The 21,007-nt window shown below is 53.4% G+C and overlaps 1 protein-coding gene across 3 annotated transcripts in view; it reads right to left on the reverse strand.

Moving 5' to 3' along the window:
- Positions 1 to 21,007, reverse strand: part of SPATS2L (spermatogenesis associated serine rich 2 like) — a 71,634-nt gene that overhangs the window by 7,667 nt on the left and 42,960 nt on the right. For all 3 annotated transcript variants that reach the window (XM_039912768.1, XM_039912769.1, XM_029069684.2), the window contains 6 exons: positions 19,042 to 19,091; positions 17,089 to 17,332; positions 10,536 to 10,694; positions 6,608 to 6,743; positions 3,378 to 3,436; positions 2,778 to 2,887 (listed from right to left, as the gene is read on the reverse strand). In XM_039912768.1, coding sequence (XP_039768702.1) covers positions 2,778 to 2,887; positions 3,378 to 3,436; positions 6,608 to 6,743; positions 10,536 to 10,694; positions 17,089 to 17,332; positions 19,042 to 19,091 — 758 coding nt within the window. The remainder of the gene's footprint in view (positions 1 to 2,777; positions 2,888 to 3,377; positions 3,437 to 6,607; positions 6,744 to 10,535; positions 10,695 to 17,088; positions 17,333 to 19,041; positions 19,092 to 21,007) is intronic.

The raw sequence follows: 21,007 nt of genomic DNA on the forward strand, positions 1-21,007 counted from the left end.
GCTGTTCCACGTGGGGCTCACATCTTTCAATCACCATTTTTCCAGATGAGGTAACTGAGGCCTAGAGAAGTGAAGCGACTTGCCCAAGGTCACACGGCAGACAAGTGGCGGAGTCGGGATGAGAACCCACGATCCCCGACTCCCGAGCTCTTTCCACGAAGCCACGCTGCTTCTGATATTATCGTTAATAATAACAGTGATAATCTGTCAAGCGCTTACTATGGGCCGAGCCCTGTTCTCAGCGCTGGGGTAGATACAGGGTCATCAGGTTGTCCCACGGGAGGCTCCCGCTCTTCATCCCCATTTTCCAGATGAGGGGACTGAGGCCCAGAGGAGCGAAGTGACTCGCCCGAAGTCACCCAGCTGACAGGTGGCGGAGCCGGGATTAGAACCCATGACCTCCGACTCCTAAGCCCGGGCTCTTCCCACTGAGCCGCGTTTCGTCACGTAACTAATAATCAAGGTATCTGTTAAGCGCTTACTACGTGCCAGGTAGTGCACTAAGCGCCGGGATGGGACACGGTCCCCGTCCCACGTGGGGCTCGCGGTCTCAATTCCCGTTTTCCAGAGGAGGGAACCGAGGCCCAGAGAAGTGAAGCGGATCGCCCAGGGTCACACGGCAGGCAAGTGGATTAGAACCCAGGACCTTCTGACTCCCTCTGCTACCGCCACTACTAATATTTCCAGTCGGCCAAACGTATTCATTGCTATTACGATCAATATTACTATGCCAGTGTACTATGTCATCATCGTACTTGTTAAGGGTTTTCTAGCCTGTGAGCCCGCCGTCGGGCAGGGATCGTCTCTATCTGTTGCTCTCCAAGCGCTTAGTACACCGGGCCTAGTAAGCGCTCACTAAATACCACTGAATGAATGGAAGTTGGTCGGGCGGGACGCGGTCCCCGTCCCACGTGGGGCTCACGGTCTTCATCCCCATCTTACAGATGAGGGAACCGAGGCCCAGAGAAGCGAGGTGACTTGCTCAGGGTCACCCAGCTGACATGAGGGGGAGCCGGGATTAGAACCCAGGTCCCGGAGCACCACTGGGTGCAGAAGCAGCAGCGTGGCTCAGCGGAAAGAGGCCGGGCTGGGGAGTCAGAGGCCCCGCCACCTGTCAGCTGTGTGACTTTGGGCAGGTCACTTAACTTCTCGGTGCCTCAGTTACCCCGTCTGTAAAATGAGGATAAAAAGTGTGAGCCCCCTGTGGGACAACCTGATGACCTCGTATCTACCCCGGCGCTTAGAAGAGTGTTCGGCACCTAGTAAGCGCTTAACAGATACCAACATCAGAGAAGCAGCGTGGCTCAGTGGAAAGAGCCCGCGCTTGGGAGTCAGAGGTCATGGATTCGAATCCCAACTCTGCCACCTGTCAGCTGTGGGACTGTGGGTGAGTCACTTCACTTCTCTGGGCCTCAGTGACCTCATCTGGAAAATGGGGATGAAGGCCGTGAGCCTCACATGGGACATCCCGATGACCCCGTATCTCCCCCGGCGCTTAGAACGGTGCTCTGCACATAGTAAGCGCTTAACAGATACCAACATTATTATTATTATGATTGTGATTACTATGAAGCACTGGGGAGAGTACAGTATAACAATATAACAGGCACATTCCCTGCCCCCAGTGAGCTTACAGTCCAGAGGGGGACGCAGACATTAATATGAATAAAGAAAATGACGGATCCGGACTTAAGCGGTGTGGGGCCGGGAGTACATTCCAAGCGCTTAGTACAGTGCTCTGCACATAGTAAGCACTCAATAAATACTACTGAAGGAAAAGGGAGCAAGTCAGGGTGACGCAGAAGGGAGCGGGAGAGGAGGAAAAGGGGGGTTTAGTCAGGGAAGGCAGCGTGACTCAGTGGAAAGAGCCCGGGCTTGGGAGTCAGAGGTCATGGGTTCGACTCCCGGCTCTGCCACTTGTCAGCTGGGTGACCGTGGGCGAGTCACTTCACTTCTCTGTGCCTCAGTTCCCTCATCTGTAAAATGGGGATTAACTGTAATAATAATAATAATAATACTGTTGGTATCTGTTAAGCGCTTACTATGTGCCGAGCACTGTTCTAAGCGCTGGGGGAGATACGGGGTAATCAGGTCGTCCCACGTGAGGCTCACAGTTAATCCCCATTTTACAGATGAGGTAACTGAGGCCCAGAGAAGTCAAGTGACTCGCCCACAGTCACACAGCTGACAAGTGGCAGAGCCGGGAGTCGAACCCATGACCTCTGACTCCGAAGCCCGGGTTCTTTCCACTGAGCCACGCCGCTTCCCAGTGAGTCTCACGCGGGACAACCCGATGACCCCGTATCCACCCCAGCGCTTAGAACGGCGCTCTGCACCTAGTAAGCGCTTAACGAATATGAACATTATTATTATATAAATGAATTCCAGATATGTAGTGAGCACTCGGGAGGGTCCAACAGAGTTGGATGGCCCGTTCTCTGCTCACCACAAGCTTAGTATCTAGACTTTGAGCTCGCCAGGGGCAGGAATGTGCTGTTCTATTGTAGTCTTCCGAGCGCTTAGTACAGTGCTCTGCACCCGGTAAGCGCTCCATAAATACGGCTGAATGAATGAAGGAATGGAGGGAAAGGGAAGCCGAGTCACTTCTCTGTCCCCAGACTGAGCCCCCCTTTCCCTCTGCTCCCCCTCCCCTCCCTTCCCCCCACCACCCTCCGCTTTTCCCCGCTTTCCCTCCCCTCAGCGCTGTGCTCCTTTGTATACGGTATTTAGCACCCGATTTATTTTGTTAAAATAAATACGTCTGTTTCCGAACGTACCTTAATTTCAGCTCGGAGCTCCGACAGCTGGGTCTCCGCCATCAGGTTGGCCAGATCGGTCAGTCTCTTTAACTCCTCCGCTTTCTTCTGACGAGCGGTCAGAATTCCCACTGCCAGATACGAAGGAAATCCCATTTAGGGTGGGGAATTTTCCCGTGGGAAAAAGCCCCCCCCCCCCCCCCCACTGCCAGCCTGCGGATCCATTTAATAGTATTTTATTGAGCGCTGACCGTGTGCGGGGCACTGTACCAAGCGCTGGGGAGAGTACGACGCAACGAGAAAAGGACGCATTTCTTGCCCACTGTTCTAGGCTCCGGGATGGACCCGAACAAATCGGGTTGGCACGGTCCCCCGTCCCGCGTGGGGCTCACGCTCTCGATCCCCATTTTCTCGACGAGGTCGCCGAGGCCCGGAGAAGCGAAGTAACTTGCCCGGGGGTCACTCGGCAGACAAGAGGCGGAGCCGGGATTAGAACCCAGGTCCTTGCGACTCCCAGGCCCGCGTTCTAGCCACTGGGCCACGTTGCTTCTCGGCGGGAGAAAGAATCGTCACCATCATTTCCCGAAAGCCACCCCCTTCCCCGGGCACCCGTTCGCTTACTGGCCTCTTCTTTGACTTTATCCATTTCGGCCATTAACGACTTTTCTTTGTCTGTGATGCTGGAAAAGATAAAAAAAAAAAGGGAAAATATCTTCATTCGAGAGGTACTTTTAACACCCGATAATCTTATCTCAGATACGTCTGTCGGAAAGTATGCGTTCTTTGACTGGGATTAGGCCTGCAGGGTCGTGGAGTTCGCCTTCCTCCTAGCAGACGAGAAGACGCCGCCGATGCCCAAGTCGATACACGAGAAGCTGATTATCATTTTCGGAGGGCCAAGGGAAGCGGCGTGGCTCAGCGGCAAGAGCCCCGGCTTGGGAGTCAGAGGTCGCGGGTTCTAATCCCGCCTCCGCCGCTTGCCCGCCGCGTGACCTCGGGCAAGCCGCTCCGCTTTGCTGGGCCTCAGTTACCTCATCCGTAACATGGGGATGGAGACGGCGAGCCCCACGTGGGATGACCCGCTTATCTCGCATCTACCCCGGCGCTTAGAACGGTGCTTGGCACATAGTGAGCGCTTAACAAATGCCATCGTCGTTCAGGAGGCCTTCCCAGACCGAGCCCCCCTTTCCCCCCGCTCCTCCTCCCCTCCCCATCGCCCCGACTCCCTCCCTCTGCTCTACCCCCCTCCCCGCCCCACAGCCCTTGTGTATATCTGTACAGATTAATTATTCTATTTATTTTATTAATGATGTGCATATATCTATAATTCAATTTATTTATACTGATGCTATCGCTGCCTGTTTACTTGCTTTGTTTTGCTTTGTTGCCTGTCTCCCTCCTTCTAGACCGTGAGCCCGTCCCTGGGTAAAATAAAAATGAATAAACGGTGGTATTTATTAAGCGCTTACTATGTGCAAAGCACCGTACTAAGCGCTGGGGGGGATACAAGGCAATCAGGTCGTCCCACGTGGGGCTCACAGTTTTTAATCCCCATTTTACAGATGAGGTAACCGAGGCACAGAGAAGTTAAATGACTTGTCCAAAGGCACACAGCTGGCAAGCGGCGGAGGCAGAATTCGAACCCATGACCTCGGACTCCCAAGCCCGGGCTCTTTCCACCGAGCCACGCTGCTTCTCAAGATGTCTGTTGCCGAACTGTACTTTCCAAGCGCTCAGTACAGTGCTCTGCACACAGCAAGCCCTCAATAAATACGATCGGATGAATGGATGAACGAATAAAAAAATAATAAGGATGGTATTTGTTAAGCGCTTACTATGTGCCTAAGCGCTGGGATAGACAGACCACGTGGGTAATCCCACGTGGGGCTCACAGTCTTCACCCCCATTTTCCAGATGAGGGAACTGAGGCTCAGAGAAGTGAAGCGACTTGCCCAAAGTCACACAGCAGACAAATGAACCTCGGAGAAGTGACTTGGGTGGTGGCGGGGTGGGGGGGGGGGGGGAGAAGAGCAGGCCGTGCCGCTTCTCTGATTGATTGACCGATTGACCCCCTCTGCTGGGAGGATTCATTCCTTCAATCCTACTTATTGAGCGCTTACTGTGTGCAGAGCACCGTACTAAGCGCTCACCAGATAGAGACAATGCCTGCCCAACAACGGGCTCACAAACTAGAAGGAGGGGGAGACAGGCATCAAAACGAAACGAGTGGAGAGGCGTCAGCAGCGTGGTTCAGTGGAAAGAGCCCGGGCTGGGGAGTCTGAGGTCATGGGTTCGAATCCCGGCTCCGCCCCTTGTCGGCTGTGTGACTCTGGGCAAGTCACTTCACTTCTCTGGGCCGCAGTTCCCTCATCTGGAAAATGGGATGAAGACTGTGAGCCCCACGTGGGACAACCTGAACACCCTGTATCCTCCCCAGCTCTTAGAACAGTGCTCGGCACATAGTAAGCGCTCAACAAATGCCATCATTATTATCAGTAGCATCAAAAGGGATAAACAGAATTATAGATATATACAGAGGATGAGACGGATAGGGAAGCAGCGGGGCCTAACGGAAAGGTCACGGGTCTGGGAATCAAAAGATACGAGTTCTAATCCCGGCTTGGCCACGGGTCTGCTGTGGGACCGTCACTTCTCTGTGCCTCAGTTCCCTCATCTGTAAGATGGAGATTAATACTGGGAGCACCGTGTGGGACAGGGACTGAGTCCAACCTGCTTATCTTAGAACGGTGTTTAGCACATAGCGGGAGCTTAACGGACACCATATTTTTTTTTTTTTTTAATGACTTCTGCAGGGTTGGAAGTCCTGCTAGAAAGCTGCCCGGTCTCCTGGGGAGAAGGGAATGAAACGTTTCCCATCCACTGTGAGGAATCCCCCTGAGAAACTAACCTCGGCCGGCTCAGGAGGGGCGGCACGGCCCAGGAGGGCCCGGGTTCTAATCCCGGCTCGGCCCTGCGTCTGCCGTGTCACCCCGGCCGGGTCCCTTCACTTCTCTGGGCCTCGGTTCCCTCATCGGTACAGTGGGGGTGCAGACTGTGAGCCCCACGGGGGACGGGGACCGTGTCCAGCTTGATTAGCTTGTATCTGCCCCCGCGCTCAGGACAGTGCCTGGCGCACGATGACGACGACGGTATCCGTTATGCGCTTAGCTATGTGCCGGACACTGTTCTAAGTGCCGAGGTAGGTACGAGATAATTAGGTTGGACACAGTCCCCGTCCGGGCACTGTACTGAGCGCTATCACCCTCGACAGATACCGATCGTCATCGATTCCCCGGGGCCGGGAGGAGTTCCTTACCGGATGTGCGATTTGACAAAGGCCACTTTTATCATCTTCTACGTGCCAGGCACCGTTCTGAGCGCTATCGCCCTCGACAGATACCGATCGTCATCGATTCCCCGGGGCCGGGAGGAGTTTCTTACCGCTCGTGCAATTCGGCAAAGGCCTCTCTGATAGTCTTTTATGTGCAAGGTCCCGTTCTGAGCGCTGTCACCCTCGACAAATGCTGATCATCATCGATTCCCCGGGGCCGGGAGGAGTTCATAATAATAATAATAATAATGTTGGTATCTGTTAAGCGCTTACTATGTGCAGAGCACTGTTCTAAGCGCTGGGGTAGACACTGGGGAATCAGGTTGTCCCATGTGGGGCTCACAGTCTTAATCCCCATTTTACAGATGAGGGAACTGAGGCACAGAGTTCCTTACCGGACGTGCAGTTTGGCAAAGGCCACTCTGATCATCTTCTATGTACCCGGCACCGTACTAAGCGCTATCACGCCCGACAAATAACGATCATCATCGATTCCCCGGGGCCGGGCGGAGTCCCTTACCAGACGTGCAATTCGGCAAAGGCCGCTTTGATCTTCTTCACGGAGAGATCCACCTCTTCTTTGATCATCAGGCGGTATCGGGCCAGGGAAAGCGTGCAGCGCTGTAGATCCTTCATCGATTTCTCGATATTGGGGCCTAAGACGAAAGGAGAAGGGGACGGAGAGGAGGGGGAAGAAGCGGGAGAAGGGGAGGCCCAACTGAGCGGGTCGTGAAAGGTCGCCCTCCTTCAGCGCCGCCCTGACTTCTCCCTTTTGCTCTTCCCCCCTCCCAGCCCCACACCGCTTATTCATTCATTCATTCATTCATTCATTCATTCATTCATTCATTCATTCGTATTTATCGAGCGCTTACTGTGTGCAGAGCACCGTACTAAACGCTTGGAATGTACAATTCGGCAACAGTAGACCATCCCTACCCGAACGGGGCTCACAGTCTAGAAGGGGGAGACAGGTACAAGCAGAAGGCGTCGCTACCATCCGACTAGATAAATAGAACCACGGATAAAGGCACAGCGTGGCTCAGTGGCAAGAGCCCGGGCTCGGGAGTCAGAGGTCCTGGGTTCTAATCCCGCCTCCGCCGCTTGTCAGCTGTGTGACATCGGGCAAGTCGCTTCACTTCTCTGGGCCTGAGTTACCACATCTGGAAAATGGGGATGAAGACCGTGAGCCCCGCGCGGGACGGGGACTGCGTCCAACCCGATCTGCCTGTAACCGCCCCAGCGCTCAGGACAGTGCCTGGAACATAGTGAGAGCTTAACAAATACCACAATTATTATCAATCAGTGGCATTCATTGAGCGCCTACTGTGTGCGGAGCACCGTACTAAGCGCTTGGGAAAGTACAGTACCACAGAGCGGGCAGACACATCCCCCCGCCCACAAGGAGCTTCCGGTCTAGAGTATCAATACCACGGATCGACTGATGTACAGAGGCATTCATGATGGATTGCGATGGATTTATCCCTCTGAACAGGATTCTCAGAAGAGGATTATGGGCAATTCTTCGAGGGGACAGAGATCTAAAGATTAAGATGAAAGTAAGTGGGGGGAGGGACGGAGGGAAATACGGATGCCGGGTATCTTGGCAAGACCTCTGTTATCCTCCCGGCCCGGATTAGGAAGACAGAAAGCTGTTTCAAACCCGATCTTTCACTGATTATCTTGGGCCATTTTCTAGAACTCTCCCTGGCATTCTGTAGCCTGCCTCGAAATGGAGAGCCAAACAAATTCCCACTGTACTTGGGCCAGCCAAAGCATATTTAGAATGAAAAAAGAAATCGCCCTCCACAGAGAGATTAGACACCGTGGAAGGGGGCCGGGAAGGGAAAATCCAATTTCATCTTCCGGGCATTGGAGAGGAAATGGTCGACACGCTTCAGTTCGACATCGTAATGGATTAAGATGACTTTTTCCCTGAAGCGTGAAAAGAAGACCGGGTTTAAACAGGTCAGATTATTCGGGGATCGACACACTGTGGCAAATCTGGTCTCCGGGGTTTATTCTAAGGGCGATTTCTCCCCGTGCAAGTGAGGACGTCCTAGCAGAACCACGTGTGGGGAGCTTGGGCCCTAATGGCCCTCGATAGTTTGTACTTTCCCAAGCGCTTAGGACAGCGCCATGCACACGGTCAGCGCTCAATAGATACAACTGATTGAAGGAATGATATTTTTCCCACCTTCGGTTCCGAAGCACTTCTATCTAGATCCATAATTCATTTCAGTGTCTGTCTTCCCCTCTAGACTAGACTGGAAGCTCCTTGAGGGCAGGGAATGTGGGGATAATAATAATCCCCATTTTATAGATGAGGGAACTGAGGCCTAGAGAAGTGAAGGGACCTGCCCGAGGTCACACAGCAGACACCCGGCAGAGCCGGAACTCGCTCCCTTTCTTCATCCGCCCTCCCAGCCCCACACCACTTACGTCCACATCCCTCAATTTTGGATTTCTATTAATGTCCGTCTCCCCCTCTAGACTGGAAACTCACTGTGGGCAGGGAATGTGCCCGTTCTATCGTTCTACTGTCCTCTCCCGAGCGCTTAGGCCCAGTGGTCTGCACACAGTAAGCGCTCAATAAATGCCACTGACGGGCTGGTCGGTGGGGCAGTAAGGGGACCCCAGAGATCCCCCGCTCCCGAGACTGTAAGCCCGCTGTGGGCAGGGATTGTCTCTCTTTATTGCCGCATTGTACTTTCCAAGCGCTTAGTACAGTGCTCTGCACCCAGTAAGTGCTCAACAAATACGGCTGAATGAATGAATCTTTCGCCGCTGCTGTTGCGTTCTTGCCTCTCCTGGTCATTCATTCAATCATTTTTATTGAGCACTTACTGTGTGTAAAGCACTGTACTAAACGCTCGGGAGAGGACAACAGAACGATAGAACGGGCACATTCCCTGCCCACAGTGAGTTTCCAGTCTAGAGGGGGAGACGGACATTAATAGAAATCCAAAATTGAGGGATGTGGACGTAAGTGGTGTGGGGCTGGGAGGGCGGATGAAGAAAGGGAGCGAGTTCCGGCTCTGCCGGGTGTCTGCTGTGTGACCTCGGGCAGGTCCCTTCACTTCTCTAGGCCTCAGTTCCCTCATCTATAAAATGGGGATTATTATTATTAATGACAAAAATGACAGTAATAATGATCATCATCGTCGTTATGGTATTTGTTAAGTGCTTACTATGTGCCAGACACTGTACTAAGCCCTGGGGTGGATACAAACAAATGGGGTTGGACCCAGTCCCCGTCCCACGTGGGGCTCACAGTCTCAATCCCCATTTTTCAGAAGAGGGACTTGAGACCTAGAGAAGTGGAGTGACTTGCCCAAGGTCACGCAGCTGATAGGTGGCGGAGTGGGTACAGCGTGGCTCAGTGGAAAGAGCCCGGACTTTGGAGTCAGAGGTGATGGGTTCGAATCCCGGCTCTGCCACTTGTCAGCTGTGTGACTGTGGGCGAGTCACTTCACTTCTCTGTGCCTCAATTACCTCATCTGTAAAATGGGGATGAAGACCGTGAGCCCCACGTGGGGCCACCTGATTCCCCCGTGTCTACTCCAGCGCTTAGAACAGTGCTCTGCACATAGTAAGCGTTTAACAGATACCAACATTATTATTATGACCTTCTGACTACCAGGCCGGTGGTCTAGCCACTACGCCGTGCCGCTTCTCAGTACACCCCGCTACAGCGTGAGCCCCAAGGGGGACGGGGACTGTGTCCAACCTGATGATCTCGTATCTCCCCCAGTGCTTAGAACAGTGCTTGGTCCATAGTAAGCACTTACCAAGTATGGTAATAAGAATAATTATTATTAATTATTATATGGGACAGGGACCATGCCCAACCTGATGATCCTTTATCTCAGTGCTTAGAACAGTGCTTGGCACATAGTAGGCACTTAACGAATACCACGATTATTATTATTGGTTATTATTATGTGGGACAGGGACTGTGTCCTACCTGATGACCCTGTTATCTCCCCCAGTGCTTAGAACAGTGCTTGGCACATAGTAAGCGCTTACCCAGCACCATGATGACGATGATGATGATGGCATCTGTTAAGTGCTTCCTATGTGCCAAGCACTGTTCTAAGCGCTGGGGGAGATACAAGGTCATCAGGTAGTCCCCCGTGGGGCTCGCAGTTTTCCAGTGCTTAGAACAGTGCTTGGCACATAGTAAGCGCTTAACAAATACCATCAGTATTCTTAATCCCCATTTTCCAGATGAGGTCACTGAGGCGCAGAGAAGTGAAGTGACCTGTCCGAAGTCACATAGCTGATAAGTGGAGGAGCCGGGATTAGAACCCACGACCTGTGACTCCCAAGCCCGGGTTCTTTCCACCGAGCCACGCGGCTTCCACAGTTAAATAACAATAATGAGGAGGAGGAGGAGGAGGACGGCATTCTTTAAGCGCACCCCCCGGCTGGGAAAGGCTTCACGTTACCTCTTTTCTGGGCCTCCTCAGCCTCGGGTCCGTCGGGGTCTCCGGGGGTCCAGGGCTGGAGGCCGGGGGTTCGGGCCGCCGGCCTGTTGGGGTGGGCCGCGCGGGTGGGCTTCGGGGTGCCCCCTCCGGGCGCTTTCCGCTGCCCGGCTCTGCCGCCTTCTGCAACCGAACGCGGAAAGGAGACGGGCCCGGTGAGAGACGACCAAACCCGGCGCGGCCCGGCGCCGCTGCCCCTGAAAAGCGGGCCGGGGGCCGCCTCCAACCCCACGGGCTTGGATCCGTCCCAGCGCTCAGGACGGTGCCCGCCACGTAGGCAGCGTGGCTTCGTGGAAAGAGCCCGGGCTTGGGAGCCGGAGGTCGTGGGTTCTAATCCGGCTCTGCCGCTTGCCGGATGGGTGACTCTGGGCAAGTCACTTCACTTCTCTGGGCCTCAGTGACCTCAAACGGGGATGAAGACCGTGAGCCCCACGGGGGACACCCTGATCACCTCGTATCCACCCCGGCCCTTAAAACAGTGCGTGGCACATAGTAGGCGCTTAACGAATATCAAGGTGACGATTATTATTAGGGACCCAAAATGGCGGCCTGAGGAGGAAAGAGGATAGAACAGGCCTTGAAACACATCTGTCAGGGGGGATTAGCCGAGTGACTAATCCAACACACAAATAAGACTGTACATTTAGGGGCGAGGAGACAATGCCGCCCATTGTACACAGTAACCGGGATATCAGCAGAATTCCCAGAGCATAAGAAGGATGAACAAACACGGTCCTTGGGGCGGAAGGCCGGCCAACCGGACCGTTCCGTCGCGACGAGGGCTTAAGAGGTTTTAAGCGGAACCAACGTCTCACTGCCGCTGAAAAAATCTCGGCGACCTCACCGCCTCGGGTCAGCGCGACGCTCATTGCGGTCTCTCCGGGTTGGAGCAGGCCTCGGAGCGATTCGATCCAGAGAAAACAAACCCAGAGAGGGAAAGAGAGGGGGCAAACTCCGCAGATCGCCTCCCCTGAAAATAGGTCGAGTCCTGGGCCATTTCAGGTTTTTCGGAGGGCGGGGGGGGGCCGGCTCCGGGAGAGATAATTCCTTATCTCCGAGTCGAGGTCTTGGAGGGAAAGCAGCCGGGCTCCTAACTTCCCGTGCGTGATCAGAGGCCGACTGGAGGATTGAATCCTTCAGGGCGCTCGTCAACCGGACAGTCTCTGGAGATGCCGCCGGCGTTTTGGCCGGCTGGGTCCCCGGCGGGCGTGGAGGCGTGCCGAGCGAAGACCCGCTCTGAGAATCCGTCACCGCAAACCCCCGGAGCTAAAATCTAGACGCGGGTTCTAATCCCGGCCCCGTCACACGTCTGCCGTTGACCTCGGGCAAGTTACTTCACTTCTCTGGGCCTCGGTTACCTCATGTGGAAAACGGGGATGAAGACCGTGAGCCCGCTTCTCCCCGACCCACCTGAGGCTCCCAGTCTAAAGGGGAGGGAGAACAGGTACTGAACGCTACTCCGATGCTCACCTTCTCACTTCTAAATGCTCTCCTCCTCGCCGTCCCCCCATCTCTCTATCTCGCCACCGACCTCTCGCCCACATCCTCCCTCGGGCCTGGAACAGCCTCCCTCCTCCCATCAGACAGATTATTATTATTATTGTGGTATCTGTTAAGCGCTTACTATGTGCCAAGCACCGTTCTAAGCGCTGGGGGGGATCCAAGGCGATCAGGTTGTCCCACGTGGGGCTCACGGGCTTCATCCCCATTTTACACATGAGGTCACTGAGGCACAGAGAAGTGAAGTGACTTGCCCAAGGTCATAGGGCAGATAAGTCCCTTCTCTCTTTCTACCGCCCACCCCGCACGCTCCGCTCCTCCGCCGCCCACCTCCTCGCCGTCCCTCGGTCTCGCCCATCCCGCCGTCGACCCCCGGGTCACGTCCTCCCGCGGTCCCGGAACGCCCTCCCTCCTCACCTCCGCCAAACCGATTCTCTTTCCCTCTTCAAAACCTTACTTAAAAATCACCTCCTCCAAGAGCCCTTCCCAGACTGAGCTCCTCTTCCCCCTCTACTCCCTCTGCCGTCCCCCCTTCACCTCTCCGCAGCTAAAGCCTCATTTTCCCCTTTTCCCTCCGCTCCTCCACCTCTCCCTTCCCATCCCCACAGCACCGTACCCGTCCGCTCAACTGTATATATTTTCGTTACCCTATTTATTTTGTTAATGAATTGTACATCGCCTCGATTCTATTTAGTCGCCATTGTCTTTACGAGACGTTCTTCCCCTCGACTCTGTCTATCGCCATCGTTCTCGTCCGTCCGTCTCCCCCAATTAGACCGTAAGCCCGTCAAACGGCAGGGACCGTCTCTATCTGTTGCCGACTTGTTCATCCCAAGCGCTTAGTACAGTGCTCTGCACATAGTAAGCGCTCAATAAATACTATTGAATGAATGAATAAGTGGCGGAGCCAGGATTAGAACTCGGGTTTTTCTGACTCCCAGGCTCAGGCTCTATCCACTGTGCCATGCCGCTTCTCTAATTGTGCTTCTCTAATAGCACGATTATTACTCACCCAAGCGTTTAGTACATTGTCCTAAACCAAGGGGACACAGCGAGAATGATAATGTTGGTTTTGTTAAGCGCTTACTGTGTGCCAGGCACTGTTCTAAGCGCTGGGGTAGATACAAGATAGTCGGGTTGTCCCATGCGGGGCTCACAGGCTTCACCCCCATTCTACAGATGAGGTCACCGAGGCACAGCCAGACGAAGTGATCCGGCCGAGGTCACCCAGCTGTCAAGTGGCAGAGCCGGGATGAGAACCCTCGACCTCGGATCCCCGAGCCCGGCCTCTTTCCACACCACGGCCTTTAGGGAAGAGTAAGAGTCAGGGCTGGGCTGCGAGTATTAGGGGTCTTTTCCGCTCCATCGGAAAAAACCACGAGAAGCCAAAAGGAGAAACGAAAACCAAAACACAAAACAACAACAGTGACGGCAGTGACCACCGGAATGCGACGGGTGGACTGAATAACCTGTGCCTCGGGACTGAGAATCCACCGTCCGCATTGTCCTCTTGCCGGTTTCTGTTTGTCAACACGTGATCGTTTGGATTTCAGATGCCTCCGCAATGACTGGGCCTGAGGTCTCCCCTGGCCTTTTCCAAAGTTTTCTCCCTCACTGATGGAATAAAGCGAGGTGGCCTAATGGCTAGAGCCCGGGCCTTAGAATCGGAAGCACCCGCCTTCTAATCCCGGCTCCGCCGCTTATCCGCCGCGGGACCTCAGTTCCCTCATCTGGAAAACGGGCGGGACGGGGACTGGGTCCAACCTGCTTAGCTTGCATTCGTTCGATTCAAAAGCATTTAATAATAATGACGGTATTACTATTGAATGCTTACCGCGTTCGATAATGATAATGTCCATATTTGTTAAGCGCTTACTATGTGCCGAGCACCGTTCTAAGCGCTGGGGGAGATACGGGGTCATCGGGTTGTCCCACGTGAGGCTCACAGTCTTCATCCCCATTTTACAGATGAGGTCACTGAGGCCCAGAGAAGTGAAGCGACTCGCCCGCAGTTACACAGCTGACAAGTGGCAGGACCGGGATTCGAACCTGTGACCTCGGACTTCCAAGCCGGGCCTCTTTCCACTGAGCCACGCTACTTCTCAACACCGTACTAAGTGCACTACGGTTTAAAACACTGTACTAAGTATTCTTTCATTCGGTTGTATTTATCGAGCGCTTACTGTGTGCAGAGCACTCAGTATCTACCCTGGTGCTATAATAATAATATAATAACATCGTTGGTATTTGTTAAGCGCTCATTATGGTCAGAGCACTGTCCTAAGCTCTGGGGTAGAAACAGGGTAATCAGGTTGTCCGAATTGAGGCTCACAGTTAATCCCCATTTTCCAGATGAGGGAACTGAGGCCCAGAGAAGTGAAGTGACTCGCCCACGGTCCCACAGCTGCCAAGTGGCAGAGCCGGGATTCAAACCCGTGATCTCTGACTCCCAAGCCCGGGCTCTTTTCACTGAGTCACACTGCTTCTAGAAAGTGCTTAACAGATACCATTTGTTAATAACAATGATGATGACGACGGTATTCGTTAAGCGCTTACTATGTGCCAGGCACTGTTCTAAATGCCGGGGGCGATACAAGGCTATCGGCTTGTCCCATGTGGGGCTCCCAGTCTTCCTCCCCATTCTCCAGATGAGGTCCCTGAGGCCCAGAGAGGCGAAGTGACTTGCCCGAAGTCACACAGCTGACCGGGGCGGAGCCGGAATTCGAACCCCCGATCTCTGACTCCCAAGCCGGGGCCCTCGCCGCTCAGCCAAGCTTTTTCTCACCTTATCTCGCTTTTACCGAACTGAGTGAAGAACAGAAAGCCGCAGCCTGTGAAAGTTTTTCGGAGGTCTTTTTTCTTTCTCCCTCACGGAGAGAATAGAGCAGGATACTGATGAATTACGCCGATGCCAATCAATCGGTCGATTTCATTTATTGAGTCCTGACCGTGTGCGGTGCCCTCAGGTAGCGGGGAGAAGCAGTGCGGCTTAGTGGAAGGAGCCCGGGCTTGCGAGTCACATAGTCACGGGTTCTAATCCCGGCTGCGCCACTTGGTTTAGAGCACCGGTCTGGGAGTCAGAAGGTCATGGGTTCTAATCCCCGATTAGACGGGGATTGCCCCTTGTCCGCCGTGTGGCCTTGGGCAAGCCACTTCACTTCTCTGGACGTCGGTGACCTCATCCGGAGCCCGCCGTGGGCGGGGGGTTGTCTCTCTTTGTCGCTGAATTGTACTTTCCAAGCGCTTAAGAGAGTGCTCTGCACACGGTAAGCGCTCAGTAAATACGTCGGAACGAAGGAACGAAAATGGGGATTGAGACTGTGAGCCCCACACCGTCCTACCCAATCTGCTCGTATCCACCCTGGTGCTTGGAGGAGTGCCTAGCACAGAGTAAGCGCTTAACGCATACTCTTATTTTGATGAACAAACCCAGTTCTGCCTCTTACTGCTTTGCGACCTCGGGCCAGTCACTTCGCTTCTCTGGGCCTAGACCGTGAGCCCGTTGGGCAGGGATTGTCTCGATTCGTTGCCGACTTGTACTCTCCAAGCGCTTAGTACAGTACAGCCCTGCACAAAGTAAGTGCTCAACAGATGCGACTGAATGAATGAAGGGACCTCACTGATCTCGTCTGTAAAATGGGGATTAAGACCGCGAATGAGCCCCATATGGGACATGGATAGTATCCAAACTGATGAGCTTGTACCTACCCCAGCGCTTAGCACAGTGCCTGGCAAATAGTAAGCGCTTAACAAATACCGTAAAAAAATCCTTCCAAACTGCAGATTTTCTTGCTCCTTCAAGACCACGTGAAGATTTGCACCCACCGACTTGCCACAACGGCTAATACCGTTAATATTAGTACCGAAAATCAGCCTGGCTTAGTGGCTAGAGCCCGGGCCTGGGAGTCAGAAGGACCTGGGTTCTAATCCCGACTCTGCCACATGTCTGCCGGGTTGACCCTGGGCAAACCGCTTTACTTCTCTGGGCCTCAGTTCCCTCATCTATCAAATGGGGATGGAGACCGTGAGCCCCAGGGTAAAAGATGGGGAAACTCGGTGGGTTGTGGAGTTGGAAGAGCTTCAAACACAAAGACAGCGAGCCCGTCGTTGGGCAGCGACTGTCTCTCTCTGTTGCCGAATTGTCCATTCCAAGCGCTTAGTACAGTGCTCTGCACATAGTAAGCGCTCACTAAATACTACTGAATGAATGAATGAATGAATGAACTGAGAAGCTGTGTGGCCTAGTAGATAGAGCTCGGGTCTGGGAGTCAGAAGAACCTGAGTTCTAATCCCAGCTCCGCCGTTTGTCTGCCGGGTGGCCCTGGGCAAGTCGCTTCACTTCTCTGGGCCTCAGTTACCTTATCTGTAAAATGGGGATGAAGACTGTGAAGCCCACGTGGGACACCCAATTGTACATCGCCTCGATTCTATTTAGTCGCCATCGTTTTTACGAGACGTTCTTCCCCTCGACTCTATTTATCGCCATCGCTCTCGTCCGTCCGTCTCCCCCGATCGGACCGTGAGCCCGTCAGACGGCAGGGACCGTCTCTATCTGTTGCCGACTTGTTCATTCCAAGCGCTTAGTACAGTGCTCTGCACATAGTAAGCGCTCAATAAATACTATTGAATGAATGAATGAATGAACCTCGTATCTACCCCAGAGCTTAGAAGAGCGCTCGTCACATAGCGAGAGCATAACAGACCCCATCATTGTTATTAATTATTATTGTCTGCTGTGTGACCTTGGGTAAGTCACTTCACTTCTCTGGGCCCCCCAGTTACCTCATCTGTAAAAAAATGGGGATGAAGACTGAGCCCCACGTGGGACGGGGATCGTATCCGACCCGATTAACCTGTACCTACCCCAGCGCTTAGAACAGTCCCTGGCACGGAGTGAGCGCTTAACAAGTGCCCTCGTTATTATTATACCGATACTTGAAATTGTCCTGAAAATTTCACGTCACAGAATTTCACGTCAGGTCACTGTCCGAGTATTTCTTCGGTCGCGTGTACTGGCCTGTGGCTTTGGGATGCCCCCGCAGTGAGTCGGGAAGCGAGGAGGGATTCTGCTCCGGATGGCCTGCCTCCGTTTTTTCCCCGGCCGGGCCGGCGGGAGGGTGATCCTTCCCGCAGCAGCCGTGGAGCGGGAGAATCCGGAGTCCTGCCGATCCCGGGGGGTCCGGGGCCGTTCCGGCCGCTCTCTCCTGCGCCTCTTGGCTTCCTGGGTGCTGTTTCGATTTGCTTTTTTTCCTCTTGTTGCTCTAGGAGGAGACGTCACCACAAGACAGGTTATTCGGCGTGGATCTCAGAAACCGGTTGGGAGGATGAACTGAGGGGCGGCGTGGCGTAGCGGAGACAGCCCGGGCCTGGCAGTCAGAAGGGCGTGGGTTCTAGTCCTGGCTCTGCCACTTTTCTTGGACAAGTCACGTTACTGCTCTGGGCCCCAGTTCCCTCCTCTGGAAAATGGGGATGGAGACTGAAAGCCCCACATGGGACAGGGACTGTGTCCAGCCTGATTATCTATAAAACGGGGATGAAGTAATAATAATAATAATAATAATAATGTTGGTATCTGTTAAGCGCTTACTATGTGCCGAGCACTGTTCTAAGCGCTGGGGGGATGCAAGGTGATCGGGTGGTCCCACATGGGGCTCACAGTCTTCATCCCCATTTTACAGATGAGGGAACTGAGGCACCGAGAAGCGAAGTGACTTGCCCAAGGTCACACAGCTGACTCGTGGCGGAGCCGGGATTCAAACCCACGACCCCTGACTCCCAAGCCCGGGCTCTTTCCACTGAGCCGCGCTGCTTCATAATGATGGTATTTGTTAAGCGCTTACTACGTGCACAGCTCTGTTCTAAGCGCTGGGGGAGATACGGGGTCATCAGGTTGTCCCACGTGGGGCTCACACTTGTTCCCCATTTTACAGATGAGGTCACTGAGGCCCAGAAATGAAGTGACTTGCCCAAGGTCACAAAGCAAGCAAGTGGCAGAGCCAGGGCTAGAACCCACATCCTCTGACTTCCAAGTCTGGGCTCTTTCCAATAAGCCCCACTGCTTCTCTACTGGATTATCTTGGCTCTACCCCAGAGTCTAATGCAGTGCTTGGAACGTAATAAGCACTTAGCACATACTATCATTTATTATTATTTGTTATTATTATTGTCATCACGACTACTATTATTATTGCTTGTGGTTTCAAATGGTCCCATTACTGTAGTTCCAGTTTTCCTCCCCGACCTAGATTGAGAGCTCCATGCCGGCCAGGGACCACGACTGGACTGTTCATCTTGTTTTCACCCCAGTGCTTAGCACAGTGGCTGGCGCTTATTAATCGATCGATCGTATTTATTGAGCGCTTACTCTGTGCAGAGCGCTGTACTAAGCGCTTGGGAGGGTCCAATAGAACAGAATTAGCCCGAACGGTCCAAGCCCGCGACGAGCTTACAGTCCGGAGGGGACGCGACGTGAAGTTAACTCTGGGACCCGAGACCGTAGGCTCGTCGTGGGCAGGGGATGCGTCTGTCTATTTTTACAACGGACTCTCCCAAGCGCTTGGTACAGTGCTCCGCACACAGTAAGCGCTCAATAAATCCGACCGAATGAACTCTGGGACTATTCGAGGTCTGCTTGGATCACCGCTTATGGAGTTTTTCGGAGCTCAGGTTCGGGCGGACTTTGCGGCCCGGACGGCCGAATCCCCGGGTGAGGCCGCCCATCATTACTTGCTTAAATGCCAAAACCGCATCGATTAAGCGGGACCGGCGTTCTACCGGGGGTGGGGGGAACCCAGAGAAACGGAGATTTGGAGGAAAACGGAAACCGCTAATTTATTTCCCAACGTTCTGAGTTGAGGTTCCACCCTAAAGGAGAAACCGCACCTCCAACTGGCAACGGTGTGTGGCTGGAAATGATGAAATGAAGAAATGATGCGGCAGATTAGGTTATCTTTTAATATTTCTCTCTTACCTTCTTTTTCCCTGTCACATTCCATTCTTTTAGAACCTGGACAGCACTTCCTAGACAAAGATAGAAATGATTCATTCGACATACACCGCTCTCAGTGCTTGGCACATAGTAAGCGCTTACCAAGTATCATCCTTTTTATGATGATCATACCAACACAGGGGAATAATTTCAGCCATCCTAACCTTTATCCTGTCGCTTGAGTTGGGAAAACACTCTGCGGGAATCCACAACCATCTGCCTTTCTCGTTTCTCTTTCTCTCGCTGTCCGGATTTAATTCACCTGGGGAATTCTCCTTTCATTCAGTCGTACTTATCGAGCACTTACTGGGTGCAGAGCACTGTACTAAGCGCTTGGAAAGTACAACTCGGCTCCTCCAATACTGATCCCGACTTCCCTTTCACCTAACCCGGAGAATCAACCCATCGGCCGACGGTATTTATTGAGCGCTTACTATGTGCAGGGCACTGCGGTAAGCACTAGGGAGAGTCCAACAGAACCGAGCTGGTGGACACGTTCCCTGCTCGCAGCGAATTTACAGTCTAGAGGGGATGGACGACTCTTTTGCGAATTCTCCGCTAGGCGGACTGCCCAAAGTAGCATCGCGGCACCGCATCTCTTCTCTGGGCTGGATATAGCTCGGGTCGGAAACCCTATCTCTTTTTCTGAATGCATTCGTTAAGCGCTTACTACGGACCAGGCGCTGTACGAAGCGCTGGGGTTGATACAAAGTCATCAGGTTGGACACAGTCCACGTCCCACGTGGGGCTCACGGTCTTCGGCCCCATTTTTCAGACGAGGTAACTGAGGTACAGAGAACGGAAATGACACGCCCGAGGTCCCCCAGCAGGCAAGTGGCAGAGCCGGGATTAGAACCCAGGTCCTTCTGGCTCCCGGGTTCGGCCGCTATCCGGCAGGCCATGCTGTTTTCCTATAAATAATCATTTATTTTTATGCGTGAATAAATGATCAATTTTAAAGATATTATTTATTTTTGTTAATGCCTGTCTCCCCCTCTAGACTATAAGCTCCTTACGGGCAAGGGATGTGTCTATCCACTCTGTTGTACTGAACTCTCCCAAGAGCTCAGCACAGTGCTCTGCTCACAGAAAGTGGTCAATAAATACCGACATTTGATTCCGAGGAGGGCGACCTTTTGGGGAAAGCACCACGGAAAGCCAAGGCCTGGGAATCAGAGGGACCTGGGTTCCAAACCCAGCCCTGCCAATCGCCTGCTGTGTGACGTGGGGCAAGTCACTTCACGTCTCTGGGCCTCAGTTCCCGCAGCTGTAAAATGGGCTTGAAGACTGTGAGCCCCACATGGGACCTGGACCGTGTCCAACCTGATTATCTTGTATCTACCCCAGGGCTCAGTACAGTGCCTGGCACGTAGTAGCGCCCAAAAATATACAGTAAGACAGGTGGAAAAAAAAAAAGGTGTCCATTGGAAGACCAGGAAGCAGCCCCAACTATGTGGCTGATTTCTTCTTCCAGGTTTAATTGCTGGCTAAGTGATAAGAAATCCTGTGAAGTGTCCTTGAACCCATCCCTCCCCTTCCTTGGGGGGAAAACTCTTTCTCCTCTCCCCCAAGCTTCCGGAAGGACTTGTCCCGCCGTCGACCCCCGGCCCACATCCTACCTCTGGCCCGGAACGCCCTCCCTCCTCACCTCCGCCAAACTAACTCTCGTCCCCTCTTCCAAGCCCAACCGAGAGCTCACCTCCTCCAGGAGGCCTTCCCAGACTCAGCCCTCTCTTTCCCTCTGCTCCTCCTCCCCTCCCCATTTTACAGATGAGGGAACTGAGGCCCAGAGAAGTGAATAATAATAATGATGATGATAGTAATTGTATCTGTTAAGCGCTCACTATGTGCCGACCACTATCCTAAGCACTGGGGCAGATACAAGGTAATCAGGTTGTCCCATTTGGGGTTCACAGTCTTCATCCCCATTTGACAGATGAGGGAACTG

The sequence above is a fragment of the Ornithorhynchus anatinus genome, chromosome 7 (genome assembly GCF_004115215.2).
Source record: "Ornithorhynchus anatinus isolate Pmale09 chromosome 7, mOrnAna1.pri.v4, whole genome shotgun sequence".
In the NCBI taxonomy this organism is placed as follows: Eukaryota; Metazoa; Chordata; class Mammalia; order Monotremata; family Ornithorhynchidae; genus Ornithorhynchus; species Ornithorhynchus anatinus.